Genomic DNA, 25,028 nt, shown 5'->3' on the forward strand with positions numbered 1-25,028 from the left:
TTTCTGAAGCTTTTCAATAATCCGTTTCAATTGTAGATGGTGTAAAGCATTTGTGCTGTGGCACAACTTCTGCTTAAAGAGGAGCCAGTTCCACCCGGCTGAGATGAGTTACTCAGTGGAAAATGGCTGAGTGTTAATAAGCACATCTCAATTAGACATACCATATTGGTCATACCCACGTGGTACCAGTAATTTGCTGGTACTCACTGGTACTTCTGATCTTTATCCCCATGAGTACCGTTACTTCTTATTACGTACCGCCACCTCCTGGAGAGTCTTGGTACACACATGTACACATGAGTATGCACCGTGTTGTGCCAGGATACGTATCCTAGACAGACTTTCTACCCTTCGATCGCACCCAAATAAATACAGAAACATGTGGATTGTGTGTTTTACAAATTAGATCAACATATTATACCTTTCTGTAATCCTTAGGACGTTTCGAACCACACCAGAGGAAAGAATGGAGATATCAAACTCAGAGGAGACATGGCACAGCTTTTAAGTTTCTTCGTGCCAAAAAATAAATTCTGCCGGAATTTGTTAAAGTCACTTGGTAATCCGGTACAATTGTATTAGGTTCAGGCCAACAGATATCGAATTTTCAGAAGGATTACATAACCAAAATATGTGGTATATATTACCAAAATACGCATATAAATATATCCAAGAAATATGCCATGATCATGTGGTGAACTGCTGAATTATCGGGTATTGGCACATTTTTTTATTCCAATTCAGGCACTGAGTGGTACGGCATGCAGTACTGTCAATTACTTGTTTCTCTTTTTAGTCATACAAGCTCACATGCCATTTTGGTTTGCTTATCTCACACTGACTTCCATGTGATGCCACTATAAACAAAATTCTCCAGATGTTTGGAAATCCTGAACAAATGAACAAAAGTTCAAAAAAAAAGAAGTACAAAAACAGACTTCAGTACATGAACAAACCGCTCACTTCAATACATTTGGAACAGACTTGCAGAGAAACATTATCTAGGATTACATATTTTTCAAAAGGACAGCTAAAGCATTTAAGTCAAAAATTATTGAGTGAAAATACGAAAGTATTGAGAATTCAAAGTAATTTGCAACAGTTATTAATAAGTTTATTATAGTTTTTTACATTTATTTGTCAATTACTTTATCAAGGATACAAACATGAAAGTAGTCATTGGTTTCAAACATCAAATAATTATCTTGGGGGTGAAGTACTCTCATCATCTCAGCTGCTGTTTCCTATGCTACCACAGCATCCCCTGCAGGTAGAGAGGCCATCTTTGATTTTGGGATTAAGCCAGAAGTGGGCTACTGTGTGAGTGTGTTTAGCTCACAGGTTTCCTATATTACATGAGGCTGTGTTTGCTCTGAAGTGATACAGATAGGCAGAATGAAATGGACCACACTGTTTTGATCTGTCTCGTTTGTCTTTGTGCGTCACTGTGCTCTAAGATCCAATCCAAGACCTCTCTGCACCATTAAAGTGCATCACAACATCAAATGAATGACATATTTTACATGTAATTTAATAATGCTACATAAGATCATAAGTTAGACAGAATGTTCAATTTTCCACATTCCATTTTAATAAAATACAACACACAACACAAACAAATACCTCATCTTCAAATTGATTCATCACAAACTATAGAATTTTTTTTGTTTTCATGGTAAACCTGGCTTTTGAACTACACCACTTTTTTTCTGTAAACATGAATAATCTCTTCTTCTTCTAATCTGAGAAATGGAAAGTAAAACTCCATCGTCATACATTTAAACCACTTACCTACAAGACTTGCAGAATTTAGTGCATGAGAATCGGTGTATTAACTGTAATGCTATTATTTTGAGTATGCCTGAGAAATTTAAATTCTGGGGATTATTGGTTTGATTTCTCTCACAGTTTCCTTATCCCTTAGTGTTTGTTCTGGTCACAGAAAAAAAAGAAAAAGAAAAAGCAATCTCACAGTGCAACAATTTCTGACAATACAACTAACAATGCATTATGTTAAAACTTTAGCACCTGGGTTAAGCGGAACCAGAAGATAAAAACACCAACCAGGTTCAGGCCAACAGATATCGAATTTTCAGAAGGTGTTATGACAGGCATACAAAATACATTTGAAGTGGTATACATTACCAAAATATTCATATAAATATATCCAAGAAACATGCAATGATCATGTTGTGAACTGCTGAATTATCGGGTACTGGCATATTTTTTGGTCCAATTCAGGCACTGAGTGGTACGGCATGCCTGAAGGCTGTCAATTACTTTTTTCTCTTTCTAGTCCTCAAAGCTAACATGATTTTGGTTTGCTTATCTCACACTGACTTCCATGTGAAGCCACAAAACTCTCCAGATGTTTGGAAATCCTGAACAAATGAACAAAAGTTCAAATCAACAACAAAAACAGACTTAACAAACCGCTCACTTCAATACATTTGTTACAGACTTGCAGAGAAACATTATCTAGGATTACATCATTTTCAAAAGGACAACTAAAGCATTTTAGTCAAAAATTATTGAGTGTTGAGAAGTAATTTGCAACAGTTATTAATATGTTTATTATAGTTTTTTACATTTATTTTTCAATTACTTTAACAAGGATACAAACATGAAAATAGTCCATGGTTTCAAACATCAAATAATTATCTTGGGGGTGAAGTACTCTCATCATCTCAGCTGCTGTTTCCTATGCTACCACAGCACCCCCTGCAGGTAGAGAGGCCATCTTTGATTTTGGGATTAAGCAAGAAGTGGGCTACTGTGTGAGTGTGTTTAGCTCACAGGTTTCCTATATTACATGAGGCTGTGTTTGCTCTGAAGTGATACAGATAGGCAGAATGAAATGGACCACATTGTTTTGATCTGTCTCGTTTGTCTTTGTGCTTCACTGTGCTCTAAGATCCAATCCAAGACCTCTCTGCACCATTAAAGTGCATCACAACATCAAATGAATGACATATTTTACATGTAATTTAATAATGCTACATAAGATCGTTAGACAGAATGTTCAATTATCCACATTCCATTTTAATAAAATACAACACACAACACAAACAAATACCTCATCTTCAAATTGATTCATCACAAACTATAGAATTTTTTTTGTTTTCATGGTAAACCTGGCTTTTGAACTACACCACTTTTTTTCTGTAAACATGAATAATCTCTTCTTCTTCTTCTAATCTGAGAAATGGAAAGTAGAACCCCATCGCCATCCATTTAAACCACTTACCTACAAGACTTGCAGGATTTAGTGCATGAGAATCGGTGTATTAACTGTAATGCTATTATTTTGAGTACGCCTGAGAAATTTAAATTCTGGGGATTATTGGTTTGATTTCTCCACAGTTTTCCTTATCCCTTAGTGTTTTTTCTGATCTGACATTTTCTGACAATACAACTTACAGTGCATTTTGTTAAAACTTTAGCACCTGCGTTAAGCGGAAACCACAAGATAAATACACCACAGTTTTTTCTATCTTACAGGAGCACCAGTTAGAGGAGGCTGTGGAGACCTACGATCAGGGGAAATCTCAAAATGGTCTTCGAAGATCTTGTGCGTTGGACTGCTGTCTGGAAAGTTCCCATTCAGAGGTGGACTGGGCTCCGGGGACTCGGCGGGGTCGGCCTGCTGTTTCCTGATGTTGTGTGGGAGTTTCAGGAACCTGAGGGGAGCCAGACAGGAAGCAATAACTACTTATTGTCAAAGCTTTCATTGGGGGAGATACTGACTGTGAATGAGAAAGAGAAAAGGACAGAGACCTGAAGAGGAGTTTTTGACCTCGCTCCTTTTTGATGATGTTGAGCTTGTAGTAGTGCCGCAAAGCTCGGGACATTTTCTCGTAGGTCATGTTGTCTCGGTTCTGTAAGATACAGATCGCACGTTATGAAACGGGCTGCGTAACGTCTCTTATAACGATGTCTCCTGTCAGATGAACCACACAGACCGAAGTGCTCACCTTGTGGTTTCCCCAGAGACACGCCAGTCCGTTTGGGTCGACCACCCTGAACACCAGGCTGTCCCTGTCTTCCCATCGAATGTATGGTTGGTAACGGTCGTCACACAGGAGCTGATACACATAGTCCCACAGCAGCCTGCACTCTGACAGTGAATAAATAATGAAAAACAAACGCAAGACTATGAGCAATTATTGACATTTAAATCTCTATTGGTATCTTTTATTTTTGTTATTAGGGCTGGGCAATAAAAAGGATTTCAATAATTATCGCAATATACTTTTGATCAATGGTTATATAACAAAGGATCCGTTTATATTAATATAATACTTTTGCATTGTACAAGCACAGTCAGGAGATATATAGCATATAATTAATATACTTCAGATTTGTGAGATGCAAAATCTTTAAAAAATCAGTTTTTAAACTTAAACTTTTATCGTGACAATTATCAAAATCATCTGATATGACAATTTTCTTATCTTGATATAATTTTTGGCTATATCGTCCAGCCCTCACAGGGGATAACATTTGTTTAAACACAAACACAAAGACTTGGTCATACATAGTGTATACATTTCCTTATTTCAACTAAACACCCAGTCTTGTTTATTTGTTATTTAATTCATTGTTTGAAGTAAAACTTTTTTTAACATTTCACTTGATAAAAACTTTATTGCAAAAAGCATTGATATTGTTTTACTACCCAGCTCTGCCTCACAAACAAAATGAAAACAGATGAAAGAGGTAACAAACGAGTATGAGACCTCTTCTCTATTTGCCAAGAAAGAGCCTCGTTTTCACACGTGTTGCTCCGAGGCTTAATGATGTGTCTCAGGTCTACAAGCTGTGTCAGACTTGTATGAGCTTGTCCACCCCCTAGTGGTCTCTCTACAAAATACTTCAGTTTTGTATATTTTCCAAGAGAACACTGTAGTAGAACTATTAATAAATGAAAGTAGCAGTACCTGGGATGCGGCCGTTGACTTTTTGCAGTGGGCTCCTCTCTCGACTGGACAGGTTGAGAGGCTCCTGGCTGATGCTCTTTGTTGGAGGACACTGAGCTTTGCTGTGGGGAGATGTGGGGACAGCTGTTGATCCATGTAAGAGAGAGGGGGGGGGGGGGTACATAGGAAAACAAAAAGAGAGAGACAGCAGATCAGACATTACTGTAAATCATTCCAACTGTGCTATAACAGTTTGATATACTCACTTGTATGTGTGAGTTGAGCAGGGTGGTTGTGTAACATCGACTGACGATCTCTGAGAGGTGACGCGGGCTCTGATTGGCTCCCAGCCGTCACCACAGCTGTCGACGCTGCGTTGGTGAGAGCGAGGGAAGCTGTGCGAGAGAGAAACATGAGGAACTGTGAAAAAAAGAGCTAAACTGAAAGCAAAAGTGACTTTTACAGCTACTTGGACTTTTCACACCGACGTGTGTGGTGTGGGTTAGTGAATGTTTGACATGAAGAAGCCATTTTATGACTAAGATAACGTGCGTAGAATGAAGTGATTGTTCTGAACTGTGAAGTTAATAATCACTGGTTTACAGGTACAAGTGACACACCCAGACACTGTACTTCCTCTAAGGAAAGTACCTTGTGATGGTAGGGAATGTGTGTGTTTGAGGGACAAACAGGGAAAGTGTTTGTTTGTTTTACTCGATTACAGAGTTAGATATTCTCACAAGTGGAGAGTAACAAAGTACATATACTCCAGTACACATTATGCACAGATTTGAGTTACCAGTACTTACAGTATTTAAGTCCTTTTTTGCAGCTTTATATGCTGCAGTTTTTGCTCCTCTACTTTTCCCATACAAGACATAACATTACAACTATGATGGAATGCGATCCCATAAACTGGCCAGCAAGGCACTTGTCCAGTGGAGGATCTAGGATCTTTCTAAATAAGGGGCCTTAAGGGGTCAAAATTAACAAAGAGGGACCAGATATATTTCCAACATCCATTCACCGGGCCACTTCAGGGGCCATTCAAATTACCATTAAAAAAACTCCCTGCAAAAGTGGGGATAAGAAGTCAGTGGCTGTCCTGACAAGTGGAGTAAAACCAAAGCAGGAAAAAGCAGCATGATGTTTTCGCTCATCGTGTGGTTAATCAGGAAGTATTTACAACAACAATATAACCAAGAAAAACAAGTTTGATTTGACAAGCCACAAATTTGAATGTGTATTTATGTGTGTGCGCAGTTCACTGCCTCACAGTCTGTACACGCAGAACAAAACAATCTGACATTTACAGTTAATAGTTTGTTGTATTTGATTGCTATTTGATTACATTCGATTACGCTTCATTTGTTCAGATGGATATCTGTGTATATGTGTTCGTCTGTGTGTCATAAACTGAGAGCTACACATTCATGCCTTCATCTCCAGCAGAGTGGATTATTATGAGTTCTCACTGGAACCAGAGGGCAGATCCAGGATTTTGTTTTCACTTTCTTTAACATTGCGAGATGCATTTTTACACTGCATTTTTCAACATTTTCATTGATATGTCATGGAACTTGATTTTTTTCTTAAAGTTGCCTATAAATGTGTTTTATTAAAGAGAATGTTGGGCCTTGGAGGGATTTTCTCTCTTAGTACCCTTCTAGTTTTATCTAAGTTTTATCTTATTTTATCTTCCTTTTCAATATGTTTTTAGATGTTCACTAAAGTAGCTGTGTGTTTGAAAGCTGTGGTACAAATAAAGTTGACATATTCACTCTTTATGTCACTATACATGTCAGATTCAGATTCTCATTGATTTAGAGTATGTTCGGTAATATACTCCTTGACCTTCTGACCTTGGGTGTCATTGACTCTTGGAGGCCGAGGCTCTTGGACGCTGACTGCGGGGACCTGGCAGCGGACTGGGCCCTGGCTGAGTATGTTTTCCGGGGGCAGGGACGGAGGCGTATTTTGCGGATCGCAGACAGCACCCCTCCTCTGTTGTTTCACACACTGTAGGATCTCATACAGAACATCACCTGCAGAGAACCACACAAGTGCACGTGAAAACACAGGAGAGAAGGGAGTCAGCATGATCTTGTTTTTGCTCACTCATACCTGAGCTGGGGCAACGGCGTCTGAAGTCCTCCTTGGTGAGCAGGCACAGGGCTCGACCGTTCATCTCGAATCGTCCCTTCTCTGACCGTCGCAGTGAGTACTCCCTCTGAGCCCAGTGGAGCCAGTGGGCAACGTCCTCTTTATCCCACAGAGACGGGTTTATTCCTGCAGAATAAATGCAATAAATTCAAACAAACCACGCTGTGTCTGGTTGAGCTTGTGCTGGTTGATGCCGCTGCAGTCGCTTTTTTTCAGAGCTGTCTCCTCCAGGAGCAGAGGTCCAACACAGAGAGGAGAGTATGACTCACGTAGACGTCCAGGTAGATGCCACAGGTCCCCCTGAGGATGGTGCGCGGGGGGATGAAGCACACTGGGAGACTTGTTGGTTTGCTGTCCATGCATTGTGGCTGACAGAGTGATCGCTTTGTTTTCTTGCTGCAAAACATGAACACACTTGCCCTTCAGTCTTCAGTACACATACATTCACTCATTAAGAGCAGTAGAAAAGCAGAGCAGCAGGATTTAAAAATATTTCAAACAATATTAAAAACAATCTAAACTGATAGCAATAATAATAATAATACTAGTACTACCATTATTATTATTGTTATTGCCGTTGTTGTTGTTGTTGTTATTAATATTTCAATTTTAAACACAGCACATTATTAAACAGCTTGTTCCTGAGACCTTCACTCACCTTGTCCAAAGGTGACAGGGAAACGTTCTCCATTTGAAAAAAACCCTTAAAGAAAGAGGATTATTTCCTTGTAATCTAAACAGACACAAAACTCTTCCAAGCACGAACTAAAACTCCTGGTTGATCCTCTCAGAACTCCATTGCAGACTAAGACTGAAAATAACGCTCGAAGAATAAAACTCCTATTTTCACATTCGTCCCTTCCGGGAAATGAAAACGAAAGAGAACCAGATCCCTGCAGATGGGCGTGAGCCAGACGGGCGGATTGGAGGAAGCGAGAGAGGACCGATCATCTCCAAACAGACAGTTTATCATGATGGGAAAGTGAAGTTCATTTGGTAAATAAACAACCAGGCCATCCCCGGTGATGTACAATCGATAAATACAAAAGATATTTAGAAGATTGAAATAATGGGAAACGTGAAAAACACTGCGGGAAAGTGAGTGGTTGGAATTTACAGGAGGGGAAGTTTACTGAAGTGTTTACAAGCGTGTGCGCTGATAGGAGAGAACTAGTCTTTGAGCCTTTTTGGCACTTCCGGCTTTCCGTAGTTCTCCTCTGAGCTGCAGCAAAACAAACACACCCGAGTCAGCGTGCAGCGAAAACACGCAAGGAGCAAGGTGAGAGGATCGTGCGTGAGAAACTCATGTTTGCGCTTCTGACCAAATATCGTTTCCCCTACAGAGTGAATCCCCAGATAACGTGCGCAAAGGCCGGATACGTGTCCTGTGACTCGTTCACTATCTTGCGAAATCATGTCTGATAGATTGTTTCGTATAGAAATGATTCAAATCGGCCGTAAGTGGTTAATGTACACAGGACATGTACACTGAAGTACAGGTGTTTGTAACACGGGGGTCAACATAATATGGAATACTCATCGCATGCACCTTTGTTGAGGTAAAGTCTTAAAATACACATATGAACATGATCCTGGCTGTTTGGCTGTACTGGTGATACTGTTGCTGTTATACAGAAGCCTAGACAGCAGATTTAACTCAGCATAGGAAGTGTAAGGTGTTGAATTGAGCAAAGTCTTAAGCTGATTATAGTTTAACCAACCCACTTCATCAAATATGTATAATATTATATCCTAAAGCCACATCCCTTGACTTTCTAAAGTTGTTTTAGTAGAAGTTTAAGTCCTTGAAAATCTGGTCAGACTGTGGATTGGAAATCCTGCAATTAGAAAATGTGCTGTATATTTGGATTTGTTTTGTTTGTTGTACAGTATTCACCCCAACATTTTTTTTAATAGTAAGGTTTATGGTTAAACTGTAACCTATTGAGCCTCAGTTATTTTTTTGTAATAAGGGCTCTGGAATTTTAGAAATAAAAAAGTCTGCCGATTTTGGTATCAACATCGGCATCGGTCTCCAAAAGTCCATATTGGTTAAGCTCTGATGCTAAGAACAGTGTTTGTGCGTTGCAGTTAGTTTGATATAAATCTCTGACCTCTTGTGTTTTCTGCTGTGTTTCTCAAGTGATGTGGCCTGAAAAATTGGGACAACAGCTGCGTCGGCCAACCCGATCGGTGGCAGGGTGGCTGGTCAGTAAGTTCTTTAAAGCCAAAAACCAGTTCCTTGAGGAGAACGCCGTGCAGCTGTGTGGGATCCAACCTGCAGACACCGTGCTGGAAGTGGGCCATGGCCCAGGTCTGGGTCTGCAGTCAGCAGCAGAACTGCTCACAGAGCCCACAGGCCGTCTTATTGGGGTGGATTACTCCGAGTACATGCATAAGGTGAGGTATACATTCTCACAGAGGGGAATAAAGTATTGAAATTGAATGCCTAAATGTTTTTGTGGCATGAGAGCATTATGTTGTGTGTGTATGTTTTGGTTCAGATTCTAGCTGTAGAATTTTGAACAAGTTGCAGACTGTACAAGGTTTCCTCTGGAAAAGAGATCATAATTTCAGCCCTGGTTATAATAACAATATTTGAAATCAAGAGACAATATTAGAGTTTTTCTTTTGCTCTTCACGTAGATGGCAGGTGAGCGAATGAAGGAACTGGTGGCGAGTGGGAAAGTGACACTGCACCACTGCAGTGTAGAAGCAATGCCTCTCGCAGACAGCACAGTGGATAAAGTATTTCACTGTAACTGCTATTACTTTTGGCCTGACCTCAGGAAGGGAGCCACTGAGATACACCGGGTAATGAAAGCAGGTAGGATATGACATTGTAACGGTGAGACAGACCAACCTGACCTATCACTGCCTTTCAGTGATGCCTCTGTGAATATATGAAAGGATGTTTCTCTCTCTTGAATCCACCCAGGGGGCCTGATGGTGACCACGCTGAAGCTGTCCGCTGTGTCGCAGGTGGCAGGAAAGCAGATGATTCCCGATGAGAACTGGCGACCGGACACTTACATGGCGGCTCTGAGAGACTCTGGCTTCACTCATGTCAGGATGGAAGACAAACCGTACAAAAACATCACTTTTCAGGCCATCTTCGCCACGGCCATGAAGTCAGATGTCTAGAGATAGAGATTACACCCCTTTGCATTTTTTTCCCCCTAATCTGAGTTATCATAATAAACAGATACATAATCAGAACTGTATCTACTTTGTTAATTACACTCAGAAATACACTATATATTTTTTTGTATGGAAACTGCATGATGTGGTTGAAACATCAACAACTATAAACATATTAGCCGATATCAACATAAATTCCAATGTAGCAAATGTATGCAAAGTCAATAATTCAGCTGATGTTAAATGTCTGTATATGTGTAAAACAAAGTCTGTATATTTGTAAGAAAAATACACAACATTTAACAATAAATTCATATATTTCTGGATGGCTAAAACTTTTTACTGACAAGCTCTGGTTCATCAGGTTTTCTGCATGAGGGGCTCATGAGAGATGACATTTTTCTATATTAGTAGAGAAACATACACAGCCGTTGAACGTGAGGTAATATGGTGCAAAGATTAAAATGGCAAACACAAGAATATACAGAAAAGAACAAGTGGAGATAAAATATACAGTTGAACCGAATCTGAAGGTGATCGTACTGAATGTGGAAAACTGGGTAAAAAACATGACTAGGAGTCACAATCAATCAGTCCAATTTGATTTGAATAGCCCATTTTCACAAATCCCAATTTGTTTAACAAGGTGTGGCATCCTCTGTCCTTAAGAGTTAGGGGAAATTACCAAAAAAAAACATTAACATAAGGAAAAAACGTATAGACCTAAAAAAGAGCCAGCCACATGTAAGGAGAGATCCCTCTCCCAGGACGGACAGGACAACGTGGAGGAGAAGCGTTAGACTGGTTTTCCCTGATGATAACTGTGAATGATAATAAAATATTATTTGATGAATAAAGTGGAAGCTTGATCATTGATATTGATTCAGTTTAAGCACAGTTGCTGTAATTTGACCTGGTTGTTGTTACACATGAACACAGAGGTAGGTGGCGACAATGCGCCGCCGTATAACAGAAGAAGAAGAAGATGAAGAAGCAGAAAAGGAAACGGAGCGGATGTGACGTTTGAGGGCAGAGTGAGAGGGAAATCTAAAAACATAAGTCCGCTCGTTTGAAAGAAGAAGAAGAAGAAGTGCTCAACAAACTCTGAGGAAGGAGTCAAAGTAAGCGAGTGTGATTTAATGTAGAATACAAACGTGTCGTTTAAAGTCCGGTGTGGTTTTTAGACTTCAGAGTACGATCTGTCAGGAGGCTAATGGCGACAGGAGGCAGCTGGTTGATAATCAACCAGGTCGAGAACTCTGGTCATTTTGAAACAACAAGTGTTGGAACTGCCACAAAGAGACGAGTTCAAATTCACTTATAAGAAGAATGTGTCTAGTAAAAGCCTGTCAATGTCCGTAGCATTCCACAGAGACTTTTGTATACACTGTAGCTTCTGTAATGACTGTGTTGTTCATTTGTTTTGAAGACTGTGATTTGATATATTGACAAAAGTCTCGTCTTGTTTGGTTTCTTTTGAAGATTGGACACAGATATTTACATTGCTGTTATGATTACTGTTGTTATTATATTGGATACATTCCATATTCCAAAATGTAAATTGACTTGTAGGAAACTTTGCTGTGTTGCATTCACAATCCAATTTGACAATCTACAAAGCCAAAAAGAATTTGCCTAAAATATATAAATGCTGAATATTTTACTTTTGTTTATGACCCTTTTATTTTGTTGTTCTAATCTCTATTGTGAGTTATAAAGTAAAAATAAGGGGTCACAATCCCACCTTTTGTCATCTTTTTGTGATGATTAAAAGCAGAAAATTAACTTCATTTTACAGAATGCAGAAGACGTCCCGTTTGAAGCGTGAACTTCAGATGCTGAGCAATGAGCCTCCTCCTGGAATAACCTGCTGGCAGACGGAGGAGCGGATGGACGACCTCCGGGCACGTATGTATTCTCTCCGTCTCTGGATGTAAAATGACTTGAGATGCTTTTCGCGTCAGTACATTTCTCCTGCCAATTACACAATAGTTGGTGAGTAAATCACTGTTAAAGGTCATAGATGATAAATAATGTGATACCTGATATTAGACACTCAGTGACCTATACCTGTATTGGTAAAATACACAGTCTACTATATCATAAACTCATTAACTGGTTTATTAGGTTCACCTAGCTAAAACTTCTGCAGGCTAATTCATCAGTCTCATGATATTCAGTTTGACTTGCTACTATTTTACATAAATGTGAATTGATCATTGAAAAGGTTTGCTAATTGTGTCTCCTTATACTAATGTAGGTGGTGTTGAGTGTCTGTGAAATGTTGTTTAAATGATTCAAACATTTATAAATAAAAAAAATCTAAATATTCCCCAAATGCCAATGTTTTGTTTGAATTATCTCATCATAATGGCTCTTCATGAACAGTAACCAGGTCAAAGGTTTAGAAAGAACCTCCGTAGCATTTTGATTCATTTATCAAACATAAATTATTAATATTTATTTTCTGAATGTATTTCTTCTCCAGATCATACCACGTTTATGTCCTGGTTAATATCTGTTTTATCTACATCTCATTTGCAGAGATAGTTGGTGGAACAGAAACTCCTTATGAAGGTGGACTCTTCTCTTTGGAGATCAAGGTCCCGGACAGGTACATTTTCACAGAGGTTTAACATTGATGAAGGACTTCTCTGTTCTGAAACCAGGTGCATTATCAACATGTTGTTTTCCTCTCTTAGGTACCCATTTGAGCCTCCCAAAATACGATTCCTGACCCCCATCTACCATCCAAATATTGACAATTCCGGACGTATCTGCCACGATGCTCTCAAACTCCCACCAAAGGTAGTTAAAATTTTTAAGCACTATTTACACTATAATTTTCACATTATCTGTTTGTTTATTTGCTGTAAGAAGAATGGCCATGTACACCTGCATATGTATATATTTAATGTTGCCTTTTGTTTTCATCCAGGGTGCCTGGAGGCCGTCCTTAAACATCTCCACAGTCCTCTCCTCCATTCAGCTGCTCATGGCTGAGCCCAATCCAGACGACCCGCTCATGGCCGATATAGTGAGTCACATTTTATCTTGTATCAACATGTCTCTTGCTGTCTTTTAAAGGAGAATAACTCTGATACAGGTTTATTTGCTTTTGTGAGTAGAGTGAAGTCAATAGGGATATGTGTCCCAAACATATTGTTGGGACATTGCAATGTCTACAATGAGAACGAAACAACACTGTGTTTAAAATTTATGCTTTGAAAAATAATTCAACACTGAAATAAATGAATACTCTCTTAGTATTACAGCCAGTGGTTTTCTTAATGATAGACTAACTAATTAGTCCACAACACAGAATGCATTTCAATAATACCTAGAAAAAATGTGTAAACTCTAAAGAGACACTGACATTTTGTGAATGCAGTCATCAGAGTTCAAATACAACAAACAGCTGTTCATGGAGACGGCCAGGAAGTGGACAAAGGAACATGCTGTTCAGAGAAACACGGTAAGTCACTGGTGTGATGGTGATGCAGTTGTACAGCAGTTTTCCTCTTGAAGCTTTTCAATTACATCTACCAAGGAAGTTTGCTTGTTTGTTTTTAAGCAGAATTATACAAAAACTACTGGACAGATTACCATCAAATTTGAAGAAACAATTAGGATGATTAGGAGGATCCAGGAATTTAAAAAACTTTTTTTTAACATTGTGAGTTTAGGCCTTAGTTAAAAATTTCCGTTGATTTCTAAGCGATAAATCTTGATGAAAAAGAATCTGATATGTTTAGGGGACTGATATTTATGAGTGTGTACAATCAGTTGCATATTCAAGTAAAAATCTGGAAGGGGACTGTTGTTCCTTGGAAGAGTTTTGCACTCTACTAAGAGTCACTCTACTTTAATTTGTACTAAACTTTTAGGTCGGCTGCATTTTTTTTGTGGGTTTCAGGATTAATTATCCTTATTTCAAAGCAATTTTCTGTTATTGTATGTGTTGTGTGTAGAGCTAATTTTACCCAGGAGGTGGTGCTGTGCTCTCTTAATATCATTCTGTCTACTTACTTAAATTCATCTGCAACAACGTGATGCAGCTTGATATGTATATATTCAGTTATGTAATTTTTTTTATACTTCTCAGTTTAGACGTGTGGGTGTGAAAAGCTGTCTTTATTTAAATAGCTTGGTTCTGTCTTTTTTTTTCAGGAAGTTCAGGAGGGAAACAAAGAAAATACTCCAGATCAGAACACTTCATCCCGCAAAAGACATCCGCTCGGTGCCCAACAGGAGGGAGCGCAGTCAGCAAAGAAAACCTGTGTGTAGTTTCGACCTCACAGCTCCGGAGCCATCATGCATATAACTCCTGTCTGCACTTGTGAATAACTATTTAAAATGTTTTATTTAGTGCTGATACCTACTTCCACCTATTATGTGTATTTCTCTTCTTAATTCAGAAATGTGTTTATTTTTTATGTTTGTGTTGTGTTATTAAAGTTTATTCCAAACAAATTGAATTGATGGATTTTCTTAAATATGTTACACACCAGACCATGTCTCATATTGTGATGGTGCTTCATGCATAAGCAGAGTGGTTCAGTAAGAAGTATATACAGTATGAAGATAATAATTTTATTCAAACATATGCTGACCAATTGTATACAAAGTATGTACATCCTAAATAGCAAGACATTTTCTTTACGAACTAAGCATTTATTTCTTAACATATAAAATCATATATTTGCTGTTTATCATATAAAAAGAAAGACAAACATCATAAGGCTGTATTGAGTCAATAGCATGCTAGTTCAGAGGTAGTTACATTGTATGTACATATTGCTAGCCTGCTCTAATGTCTGTAGAAAGATAGCTACATCCCATTCAGTCTGTATGACTGCCTGCCTCCTGTTGGGCAGAGTTGCATATCTGAGATAAAATCCTGTAAACCATGTAAAACTCTGAGTGATCCGTCTCCTGGTGCATTTTTATAACCATTACTACACAGCTGCTGAGAAATATATATCCGACAGTAACATTTCGGTGAGCAAAAACATGTTAGCTTACTCTGGTAAAATGTCCCGGCACATCGATGATGAATCCCTTTTATTTGAAACAGACTTTAGCAATAGTAAAGAACTTATATTTTAACAAAGACAAATAAGATAACTCCACTTAAAAATATAACCGAACCTCAAATTCGCATGTCTCGTGATCACATTTCATTATAAACATTTACACATAAAATTCTACTGGATCTACCTAAATCCCCATCCAGCCACTAAATCATTGATTTGTCTGGCGGTGAGATTTTCCATGTGGTTAACAGCTTCTATTTCTCTGTCGTGCGAGTACATGACTGTCACAGTCCACTGAGTAGTGTCTGAAATAGTGCTTTATTTTGACAGTCACCCTGTATTGTGGTGTTTCATTTTAATAGTCTTTATTCTGAAGGGAACTTTAAGTTGCACTCTCTTATTTCAGAGGCACTTTGTTGTGTTCTCATAGACGTCTATAAAGTACTATTGTCTCTCTGTGAACTCACTCTTAGATGCTTGAGGATTAATAACCCAGAGCTGGTATTGCTGCTGCTGTTCGATTATGGTCCTTGAGTGTCCATAGTGTCCCAGCTATTCAAACAGCTAGCTTGGAGTCTCATGGATGAGAGCTGAGAGAGGGGGTCATGGTGGAGTAATACAGAGGGCAAGTGTTATGAATCCCATCTTGGTCCAAACTCCTCAGACATCCATCCTCGCTCAGGCCTCCCCGTTCTGTCGCTCTGTCTCTATCTCTGGCAGCAGGAGTGGGAATCTGGCAAGGGATGAGGGGGACAGAGGAGGTAGAGGAGCAGTGGGAAAATCGTATTGGATCTAGTCTGGGCTGGAGAGAGGACCCCTCGCTGTACAGAACATCAGCATCGGAGAGTGATGTCTGTGTCGACGAGTCGGAGCAGGAGCTCTTCTCCGTCTCCACAGAAACCAGCGAATCCAGGGTGTGGTCCCGGCGTAGCTGCGGACGTGCTTTGGGGCGAGACCAGAAGAAGATCTGCGTGTGGTCCCGTGTGAAGAGTAGGAAGAGGAGGGGGTTGAGGCAGGCAGGCAGGGGCTGGAGAAGCAGGAGGGTCGATTTCAGCACCTCCTCCCCGAGAGAGAGGAGACCCAAGAGGGAGCAGAGGGAGAGGAAAGCTACCGGTACATAGAGGAGGCCATTGGTGAATATCAGCCAGGCAACGTGTTTGATCATGGCGCAGTCCCACAAGCCCTCACACTCTCCCCTAAGTAACTCCCAATAAAGGCGGATGTATGAACCTGTGACTATAAGCAAGCACAGGGTGTTCATCATAATGAGCGCCAAGGGGAAGCCCAGGGAGGAGGGCAGCCGAGAGGACGGGGGTGGTAGAGGTGAGGGAAGGCAGAAAGGTGAGGACCCATATTCCCCGACGCCTACGAGTGGGAGAGAGGCCAGGGTGAGGGAGAGAGTGAGGCAGAACAGTGCACACGTGCGTACACTTCCGAGAGATGGTGACTTCCCATAGGCCCGGGCGCATGTCACGCTCACGCCACACTGCACAGCCGCGAGAGTCAGCAGCAATACGCTCGCCTCAGACGCAAACACCCAGACCCATCCTGTGGCCTGACACCCCGGACCCCCCTCCCAGCGGGCACCATGGTGACCAAACTCTCCCAGGGTAAGAGCATCCACAAGGGTCAGGGTGCACGTGCACACACCTGTCAGGAGATTGGAGGCGCCCATGCAGGCTACAGTGAAGCGGAGCGGCGACAGGTAGCCAGGCGAGCCGAAGAGGGACAGGAGCAGGATGGAGTTCCCCAGCAGAGACACCAGGGAGATGGACCACAGGCCCACACGGACCAGCCAGCTGCCCAGCAGAGAGTCGCAGGGACGGAAAGGACCTGCAAAACAAACAAATCAGTGATAGATAGATAGATAGATAGATAGAGTACTTTATTCATCCCCGAAGGGAAATTAAGTTGTCATAGCAGCCGGTATATTTGAATACAATAAAATACAATACAATAGAATAAAATTAAAAATATTGAGGTAGAAAGAATAAAAAAACAGAAGCACAAGATAAAATACAATAAAATAGGTAGATAAGGTGCAGTGGCAAGATGATGGTAAAAGTACTGATGATATGATGGTAATGGTATTGTTAGACAGTATATAAGAATAGTACAGTATATAAAGAATATAATATAACATAATATATATTTATATATGATAGTAATTATACCAATATAAAAGCAGTATATGGTAATAATGGCAGCAACAGTATATATAATGATAATAGTAATGGTGATATAATATCGTAATTATAACATGTACACATGTATAAATATGTGTATATAGACTTATGTAAACAAAGAATATACAGTGAGTATGATATAATATATGATATATAGTAGAGGTATGAATATGAATATAAGAATTTGACTATACAATAGGTAATATAATATACTATGAGTCTAAGAATATGTAGACAGAGTGTGCAAAAGACAATATTATTGTATAAAATGATATATAATATCAATATGGTTTATATGAACACATATCACATATGATGTGAAGTAAGTGTATATTTAGCAGAGTGTTGTACAGGTACACAGTGCAAGGAGACAGGTTTAGTGCAGTTCTGTGATGGTGGCTCTGACAGAGATAGATGAGTTGTACAGTCTTATTGCAGTTGGGAGGAACGATTTCCTGTATCGTGCTTTCGACAAAACCGTCTGCAAGCTAATTGATCACTGAAGGTGTCGTTTGTAGTTACCTGGCGTGGGTGTGCATTGGACGCTGGTCTGTAGTTTGGATTCTTCTATTTCCAGTTGGAACTCCTCCAGGTCAGGGTCATCTAGAAGTAAATATCATAAGGGTGAAAATCTACACATACACAGTATATGCATGTTAGAGTGTGTGTGGCGCTGGCAGTCGATGGTTGTTGTACTGGCAGAAGAAAAAACATCTAGAAGATAATAAGCACTTGCATGAAATTTGATTATCGCGACTGTTTTTCTAACAATTAAAGGTGAATACATTTGAATCAATGGCTTGCTATGGTTCAATCATCTTTTGTTAATGTTACTTCTGGGTTCACCCAGAAATTGTTTATTTTCAGCTTTTTAATGGTGTAGGTTTTAATGGTTTTAATTTCAACCTAATTTTGGTTTATTAGTGTTTATATTTTACTCCTGCCGCAGGAACGCGTTGGAAGGGTCAACACTCGAGTGTAAGAGCGTGTCGGCTGCCAGGGAGCTGTGGTTTCTGCAGGACTCTGACATGTTTCAAGGCGGCTTGTGTCAATAATCGCCTGCGCGCCCAGACATATGGGCCTCAGATTTCCATCTATGAGTTTACCCCTCGGTGTGCTCCATGCGTGTTTTATTCTCTATATGCGTCCACACAGATGTTGCAAGGATGTGCTTTCTTACAGTGTGTGTCAGCATGGATTGGGTACATGGCCACAGTCCTCTTGTGTAGGTCCTCATCGGTGCTGCTTTGCTCTGTGTCCCACTGACTGGCTGGCTTGTAGGTGTCACAGGAGCCATATACACAGCACTGGTAGGCGTAAGGCATCTCTATCACCCTGTAATAAACAGGTGAACACAGTATTAACAACAGAACAGAAAAAAACTTTCTAAGAGGGAACTTTCTACATTGTAAACAACCCTCTGGGTTTGATTACGACATGTTGCCGAAGCCTCATATTAGCCTCAGATAAACTGCACATGGAAACACATTGAAAATATTTATCTTTCCAACAGAAGTTATCAATACAGCAAGAAATATAGTCATGTGCCTGGGAATATTGTTTTAAGACGGACTCAGAAAATGTGGACCTCTTTTTTTTAAGTACATATCGCAAATCAAACTAAATTACCCATCATTTGTTGGAAAAACATCTATTTTTCTGAGGTCTGGCTCGACTGTCTTTGGTGTGGATGCTTGAACACAAACATTTGCCGTGCAGGTGCAGTTTTTTTTCAAGAATCCCTCTGCCAGGAGTTCTGTTTTGTACCATGTTCTACAGTAATGCTGACATTGCCACTTGATCACCTGCCATCTTCTTTGAAACTCAATCTCCAGTTCCCCTTTACTGCACCTCTCTAGGCCTTCAGGGATCAGTGGAACAAGAATTAACTTGCGACCCATGCACGCTTGCTCATTGTTAAAGTTCACTTCAGGAATGGCTTGCAGGGAAACGTAATTAGTTAATTTTTGAATTTCTTAGGCATTAATAGACACGTGTGAGTGGAAACATAATTGAGGTGATGGGAGGGGCAGCATTTTCCTTACAGCCACAGGATACACACCTGGGTAGGTTAATAAACTTTGATCATTTTCTGGAGAACGATTCAAGTCCATGTCGAGGAATACACCCAGTAAGAAATAATAAGGCATGCGTGATTGCGTGTGTTTGTGTTACCTCATACGGGGAAAATGATCAGGGCTGAAAGCGCCGTATAAATCGGTGTTGCCCTTCAGCTTGAGATGGGTGAGCCCGGCCAGTCCTGCAACGGGGACTGAACTTAGACGGTTCTCTGTCAAGTCCCTGAGATCAATATAGAATGAAATTGAGAAAGAAACAGAAGTGTCAGATCAGGCCGAACGCTGGTGTTTACGATCCCGTTTTCAATTCAGATATAGCAACGGTTCATCCTGGGTAACAAAAAAGCATCGGTGCCTTAGATGTTTTTAACAGGTCGGAATAGGCTCCATCAGTTTCCCTTCAGATAACACGTCCTGTCAGATGTAGTGTATGTGTTTGTTTAGCAAGACATACTTCAGCCAGTCCTCACATAGTAAAGCAGTTTTTTTTGGCTTGACCTGGGATGCGTCTCCTGGCCACGCTGAGCACTTTTCCAAACAATAAATTCATGAGTGTTCTCTGTAGACTCAGCCAAAGACAACTGTTTTTTCATTTTTTTTAGTGGTACACACAATATGGAGTGTTTATGTAAGATCAAGGCTCTGACATTGCCTAACTTTAATTAAAGATACAATAAATTTGAAAGTGACACCACTGGAAGACCAGAAGTGGCCGCGACGTGTCTGTGTTTACTCACAGTTTGATCAGAGAGTGAAGAGAAGCAAAGGTGTCCGGGTGAATCCACTCGATCATGTTCCAGCTCAGATCACTGACAAAGAAAATAATAAAGTGAACGGAAAGGAAGGAAGTGAAATTACACTTGAACTCTTGTATTACCACCAGATGACAGTAATGTCTCATAAGTGTACATAGTTGTATCTTGACCAGCGATCCCCAACCTGTCATACGAGCCCCTTAAAAGCAATCAATATCTACTTGAGCCCCTTAATCACACAATAATGACTGTAAAGAGGTAATTTTAGTATTTCATATGAATAAGCTAAAATCTTTTGACCCCCGTGTTGGGAGCCACTGGTATAGACAATGCATTTTCATGCAAATGATTCATGGCAAGTTGAAAAGTTGACTCACAGTGCTCTGAGAGAGGTGAGCTGCTTGAAGGTGCTCGACTCTATCCTCCTGATTAGGTTGTGCTGTAGCCCTCTGTTGAAATATACAGGCAAACATTAATACACATATGAATTAGGGGACACACACACAAACATTGATAGTGATTATTTTTGTGTATGTATTGGAGTTGTATTGCTCACATCTCTTGCAGGGCGGAGCAGTGGTAAAAACTGGGCAGATCCTCTATCTGGTTGTAAGACAGCTCCCTACAACAACACACAAAGCACACACACACACACACACACATAAACACAGTGACCAGCTGTGGATTTATAGCGTGGGAAATTATGGGGGTGACAGGATTATTTGTGTGAACAGTCGGCCCCGCGAGCAAGGCGATATACATGTAGCAGGACAATGATTTTGTGGGGGGTGGTGATTGGATTTCATAGTCAAGTGACTGTACGAGCGATTGCTTGGGGGCACGGCTCTCCACAGTGGGGTTTTGTGTATCAGTTTTGCACCTCTCACCCTCTCCCACACTCCCCCCACCCCCTTCTGATTGTGTGCGTATGTACTCACAGCACTCTGAGGCGAGGCAGCTGCTCACATAGATCCAGAGGGAGAGCTGAGAGACCAGCCCGGGTCAGCGTCCTATAGAGAAAGAGAGAATCCTCTGATCATTGTTGAAGTGCAAGCAAGCGAAAGGATTCCCCAGTTTTGTGAGTCTAACGTGGTCCGACAGGGAGCTGTAAAGGTTCGCCAAACCTGTCACTGGCTGGCATAACTAGCCTAACCCTCCCTGTCCCTTCCCTGAGACTCCTGTTACTTCATTGTGTTTCCTAGAACCATAACACACAATTATTCTCTTTTCTTATCTCTCTCCAGTCTTGGGATTGCATCCCTGCCCTCTTCTCCTCACATTTCTTGTTGTTGCATGCGCTCAGTCGATGAAATAATACCATGCGTGTGTGTTGCGCTGGGTGGTGTGTGCGGGGGCATAAAGGAGACACTCACAAAATTTCCAGGCTGGTGGTTCCTTTCAGATCAGGAAACTCACGAATCTGGGTTGCTCCGTTAAGTGAACTGCAGTCAAACGGGGAGAAAATCTGTCAGAGAAACACTTTTTCTTTATTTCTTTCTCTCTCTCTCTCTCTCCTTCACTTAATCACACACACACACACACACACACACACACACACACACACACACACACACACACACACACACACACACAGACACACACACTAACCTACACACACACACACACACACGCTCATGCACACAGACCTTGTCTAACAGCTCATTTCAGCCATCTGACTTTTCCGTCCAACATCAACACAGGCTGTTTTGGCTGTCTCACCAGACATCATAAGTCACACCATTCAACATGTTCTTACAACACACTCTCTCCTACCACATCAGCACCGAGCGCAGCGATACGCTAACACAACATCATTCAGTAGGGCATTACACACGTCCACTCAACTCTCACTGCAAGGGACAGAGAGGATGATTTAAACAGTGTCTGGGCTCACTCGCTGCAATGGTTTCTACCGACCGCATACTCACAGTGTGTGCAGCTTGGGTAAGAACTGGAAAGCGGATTTTCCCACAAACTGGATGGGGTTCTCGTAGAAGTGACTGCAAGAAAGAGACGTTCTTCAGATTTATTTGCGCTTGTGACCGAGACATGTCAAATTTGTGTTTATCGAACATGTGCACACTGTAGCGTCGAGAATAAACTTTGAGCTCACATGGTTTGGAGCTGAGGGTTTCCCACGAAGGCCCTCTCAGGGATGGCTTTGATATTGTTGTTATGGAAGCCCCTGCAAATATAAGAACATATCATTCGTCAGACGGTCTATCAACATGTTTCTGATAAAATGTGTGCGTGTGTGTGTGTGTTTGTGTGTTGGCTGCAGCAACAGTGTGTTTGTGAGCGAGAGGCAAGTCATATCTCCTCGTGTTGCACCTGCCATTGCGCAGCTGAAAAACATTTTTGGACACATGAGATGTAAACACGCACACATACGCCTGTATCTGTGACACATATGCACGCTGCTGAACATCTGCTGAAGCTGGGAGAAAACATGGCTGGTGTGTGTGTGTGCGTGCGCGTGCGTCTGTGTGTACGTGCAGGCCAGCCGGAGCGGGGGTGTGTAGCCAACACCTGCTCAGGGCGAGAGAGATTGTATCCGAGTGCCACATTAAAATCACTTAACGGGATTACTTGGGATAACGCAAACCATGATAGTCATGTCAGGCAGGTGTGTTTTTGTGAATGTGTGTGTGTGTGTGCGTGTGCATGTACACTCACAGTTCCTGCAGCTTACTGAGTGTCCTGATGGCCACAGGGAACTCCTGCAGATCGTTGTAGTTTAAATCTCTGAGAAAGAAACGGAGATAAACAAACCATGATTAGATATATGGAAATCCAAACCACGATGAAGGATCGACGTCACTGCAGCGCTAATCACACAACGCGTCAATATGCGATAGTCGGAGTGTGAGAAAGTGTGTCTGATTGCACATGTATGCCATTTCCTCTCCACTGTGAGAGGCAGCTGTAGAGTGCGAAGTTTGGATGTGACCCTTGACCTCTGCTGCTCTGACCTGATTATTTAGGTCTGTCTCTGATTAGTTTCCCAGGAAACACCGTATAAAAACAACCATTGCTATAAATTGCCTGCTCGTGTTCAGGTGGCAGAATGATACTTTTTTTTTACTGTTTTTCTTGCCTGTATGTAAATGAGCTTGTGTGCACATTTGTGCTTAAATACTTTTTAGTAGTATTTAAGAATTTAGGACATATGCCCGTCCATGTGTGCTGTCTTTTACGATCCTCAGCCATCACGGACAAAGACATTCTCAACTTGATTTGTTTTTTATTCTTTTAAAAATAGCAAAAATTCCTTTGACGAAGTCCTGATGGGTTCATGTGTTTTTCTGTGGATGTTGTGAAACGTTAGTCTGTCTGGTTCTGCTTCTCCGTCCTGTGTGCGTATGCTGCAGCTTTGTTTTCCAGCAGTCCTCTGGATGGCTTTTCGTAGTAATGATTTTATAATACACACTAGGGGTTGGGGAGAGTGCTTGTGATGCAGATGGTCTCTCGTATTTCTCATAAGCGAGGCCGCTGTGAGAGATTAACCCCTCATACCAGCGCAATCCCCACGTCAATGACACCTGTCATCTTATCCCGCTGAATCATCCGTCTCTCCCTACCGCTGACGGCCCAAACACTTTAACACACACTATTCTCGTCTCCATCCCTCTTTTTCTCATTCTCCAGTTTCCCTTCATCCCTTTACCACGGCTCCCTCTGACTTACACACCATTCCCTCACATTTCGCGGCAAGAATATTTGCTTTAAAGTTAAGTGTTAATCTGGCCATACGCTTCTGAGAGCACAGGCAGATGTACGTTCTTATCTGCAAACAAATGCATTTACCCACTCACATACATGCTTATAAGAAGGAACGCAGTTTTTCTTGCACTTCAACAGGTTGTTAAGCGGCAGGCCAGTGACGGTGTTTCCATCGGACCACCACGAACACACGGTTGCGCTGTCTGAATTTCTCTGGCTTTCTTTCGCCACCTCCTTCATGAGGCCGTGTCAGTTTTCTGCGGTTTCCACATCGGTGTGTGGTTAGGATCTAGTTATCGAAACTGCGGCACATACGCTCAAACAACTCTCCCGTAACCGCGCTGAGCCATGTTTGATCTCAGAGCCACTTAACAATTACTTTTCACAAAACACAGAGGAACCTATTGACGATTGATGGAGGTAATCAAAGAGGAACTTTTCATTTGCACATTCCCGTGTATTTGATGGTTGTGTTTTGGCGTATATATTCAAGAACCTGCTGAAATTACCAGAACATTAATCTTTATGACTCTAGTTTAGAACTACACTTAACTATTCATTACACTTGGTATTATTAAGATACAATTAATTATGAGGGCTCCAATGACAACAAACAGGAAGCTTGGTTACCTTTCATATCCATCGGGGGTTACGCTAAGGTTATGTGATTATTGTAAACACTATTCTACAAAATGAATGTTGATACTTTGTCATCTCAAAGCCTGCATTTCTGTTTTGGGGAAACAGTGGAGGTTCTCATTTAGGGCCTATGAAACGAACTTAAGATGGTGCATACATGTAGGAGTGTGTGTGTGTTTGTGGGGTTGTGTGTCTTATGTGTAATTTGTAATAGTAACCTAGGTTTCTAAAAGCACATATTTGTGTATCATGTGTGTGAGATACTCACAGTGTCTCTAGACTGTGTAGACCTTCAAAACACCTCGCGCCCATGCTCTGGATCTGGTTGTTATGGAGATGGCTAGAAAATGGACAAATTATTTATTTTTAATAAAACCAGAGTAACCTT

At 40.9% G+C, this 25,028-nt stretch overlaps 4 protein-coding genes across 6 annotated transcripts in view; 2 read left to right on the forward strand and 2 right to left on the reverse strand.

The window, feature by feature from the left end:
- Nucleotides 1-2,549: 2,549 nt before the first annotated feature.
- Nucleotides 2,550-7,932, reverse strand: etv7 (ETS variant transcription factor 7). Its single transcript, XM_061075128.1, has 9 exons — nt 7,741-7,932; nt 7,352-7,478; nt 7,044-7,208; nt 6,782-6,964; nt 5,186-5,314; nt 4,941-5,063; nt 3,975-4,117; nt 3,778-3,878; nt 2,550-3,680 (listed from the first exon to the last, which is right to left on the reverse strand). Exons 1-9 carry the CDS (start codon nt 7,771-7,773, stop codon nt 3,491-3,493), a joined length of 1,194 nt encoding a protein of 397 aa, XP_060931111.1. The 5' UTR covers nt 7,774-7,932; the 3' UTR covers nt 2,550-3,490.
- A 62-nt stretch (nt 7,933-7,994) lies between these two features.
- zgc:194242 (uncharacterized protein LOC100005854 homolog) lies at nt 7,995-10,549 on the forward strand. Of its 3 annotated transcripts, none has more exons than XM_061075130.1 (4): nt 7,995-8,078; nt 9,226-9,482; nt 9,729-9,909; nt 10,021-10,549. In XM_061075130.1, exons 2-4 carry the CDS (start codon nt 9,228-9,230, stop codon nt 10,224-10,226), a joined length of 642 nt encoding a protein of 213 aa, XP_060931113.1. In that variant the 5' UTR covers nt 7,995-8,078; nt 9,226-9,227; the 3' UTR covers nt 10,227-10,549. The 3 variants fall into 3 exon arrangements, with proteins under 3 accessions (XP_060931113.1, XP_060931112.1, XP_060931114.1); XM_061075129.1 differs by lacking the exon at nt 7,995-8,078 and adding an exon at nt 8,295-8,361; XM_061075131.1 differs by lacking the exon at nt 7,995-8,078 and adding an exon at nt 8,415-8,641.
- A 687-nt stretch (nt 10,550-11,236) lies between these two features.
- On the forward strand, nt 11,237-14,666 carry ube2t (ubiquitin-conjugating enzyme E2T (putative)). The gene is made up of 7 exons (XM_061075133.1): nt 11,237-11,344; nt 12,022-12,131; nt 12,768-12,837; nt 12,926-13,031; nt 13,162-13,260; nt 13,615-13,698; nt 14,394-14,666. Exons 2-7 carry the CDS (start codon nt 12,023-12,025, stop codon nt 14,508-14,510), a joined length of 585 nt encoding a protein of 194 aa, XP_060931116.1. The 5' UTR covers nt 11,237-11,344; nt 12,022; the 3' UTR covers nt 14,511-14,666.
- A 1,170-nt stretch (nt 14,667-15,836) lies between these two features.
- Nucleotides 15,837-25,028, reverse strand: part of LOC133005017 (leucine-rich repeat-containing G-protein coupled receptor 6) — a 35,444-nt gene continuing 26,252 nt past the window's right edge. Inside the window, exons 6-18 of the mRNA XM_061074604.1 lie at nt 24,909-24,980; nt 22,955-23,023; nt 22,392-22,463; nt 22,207-22,278; nt 21,652-21,720; nt 21,217-21,288; nt 20,835-20,900; nt 20,656-20,727; nt 20,261-20,332; nt 19,621-19,746; nt 18,626-18,780; nt 17,968-18,048; nt 15,837-17,092 (exon numbers count right to left, since the gene is read on the reverse strand). Of these exons, the coding sequence (XP_060930587.1) occupies nt 15,837-17,092; nt 17,968-18,048; nt 18,626-18,780; nt 19,621-19,746; nt 20,261-20,332; nt 20,656-20,727; nt 20,835-20,900; nt 21,217-21,288; nt 21,652-21,720; nt 22,207-22,278; nt 22,392-22,463; nt 22,955-23,023; nt 24,909-24,980 (2,254 nt within the window). The remainder of the gene's footprint in view (nt 17,093-17,967; nt 18,049-18,625; nt 18,781-19,620; nt 19,747-20,260; nt 20,333-20,655; nt 20,728-20,834; nt 20,901-21,216; nt 21,289-21,651; nt 21,721-22,206; nt 22,279-22,391; nt 22,464-22,954; nt 23,024-24,908; nt 24,981-25,028) is intronic.

Source organism: Limanda limanda, chromosome 7 (assembly GCF_963576545.1).
Source record: "Limanda limanda chromosome 7, fLimLim1.1, whole genome shotgun sequence".
Taxonomy (NCBI): Eukaryota; Metazoa; Chordata; class Actinopteri; order Pleuronectiformes; family Pleuronectidae; genus Limanda; species Limanda limanda.

Excerpts from the sequence above, each read along its gene's own strand:
- etv7 (XM_061075128.1), bottom strand. The coding sequence starts at position 7,773 with ATGGAGAACGTTTCCCTGTCACCTTTGGACAAG. Across the intron at positions 5,315-6,781 it reads AAGAGTCAATGACACCCAAG|CTTCCCTCGCTCTCACCAAC; the intron begins GTCAGAAGGTCA and ends TCTCTCGCACAG. Across the intron at positions 4,118-4,940 it reads AGTCAACGGCCGCATCCCAG|AGTGCAGGCTGCTGTGGGAC; the intron begins GTACTGCTACTT and ends ATTCACTGTCAG.
- zgc:194242 (XM_061075130.1), top strand. The coding sequence starts at position 9,228 with ATGTGGCCTGAAAAATTGGGACAACAGCTGCGTCGGCCAACCCGATCG. Across the intron at positions 9,483-9,728 it reads ACTCCGAGTACATGCATAAG|ATGGCAGGTGAGCGAATGAA; the intron begins GTGAGGTATACA and ends CTCTTCACGTAG. Across the intron at positions 9,910-10,020 it reads ACACCGGGTAATGAAAGCAG|GGGGCCTGATGGTGACCACG; the intron begins GTAGGATATGAC and ends GAATCCACCCAG.
- ube2t (XM_061075133.1), top strand. The coding sequence starts at position 12,023 with ATGCAGAAGACGTCCCGTTTGAAGCGTGAACTTCAGATGCTGAGCAAT. Across the intron at positions 13,032-13,161 it reads CTCTCAAACTCCCACCAAAG|GGTGCCTGGAGGCCGTCCTT; the intron begins GTAGTTAAAATT and ends GTTTTCATCCAG. Across the intron at positions 13,699-14,393 it reads ATGCTGTTCAGAGAAACACG|GAAGTTCAGGAGGGAAACAA; the intron begins GTAAGTCACTGG and ends TTTTTTTTTCAG.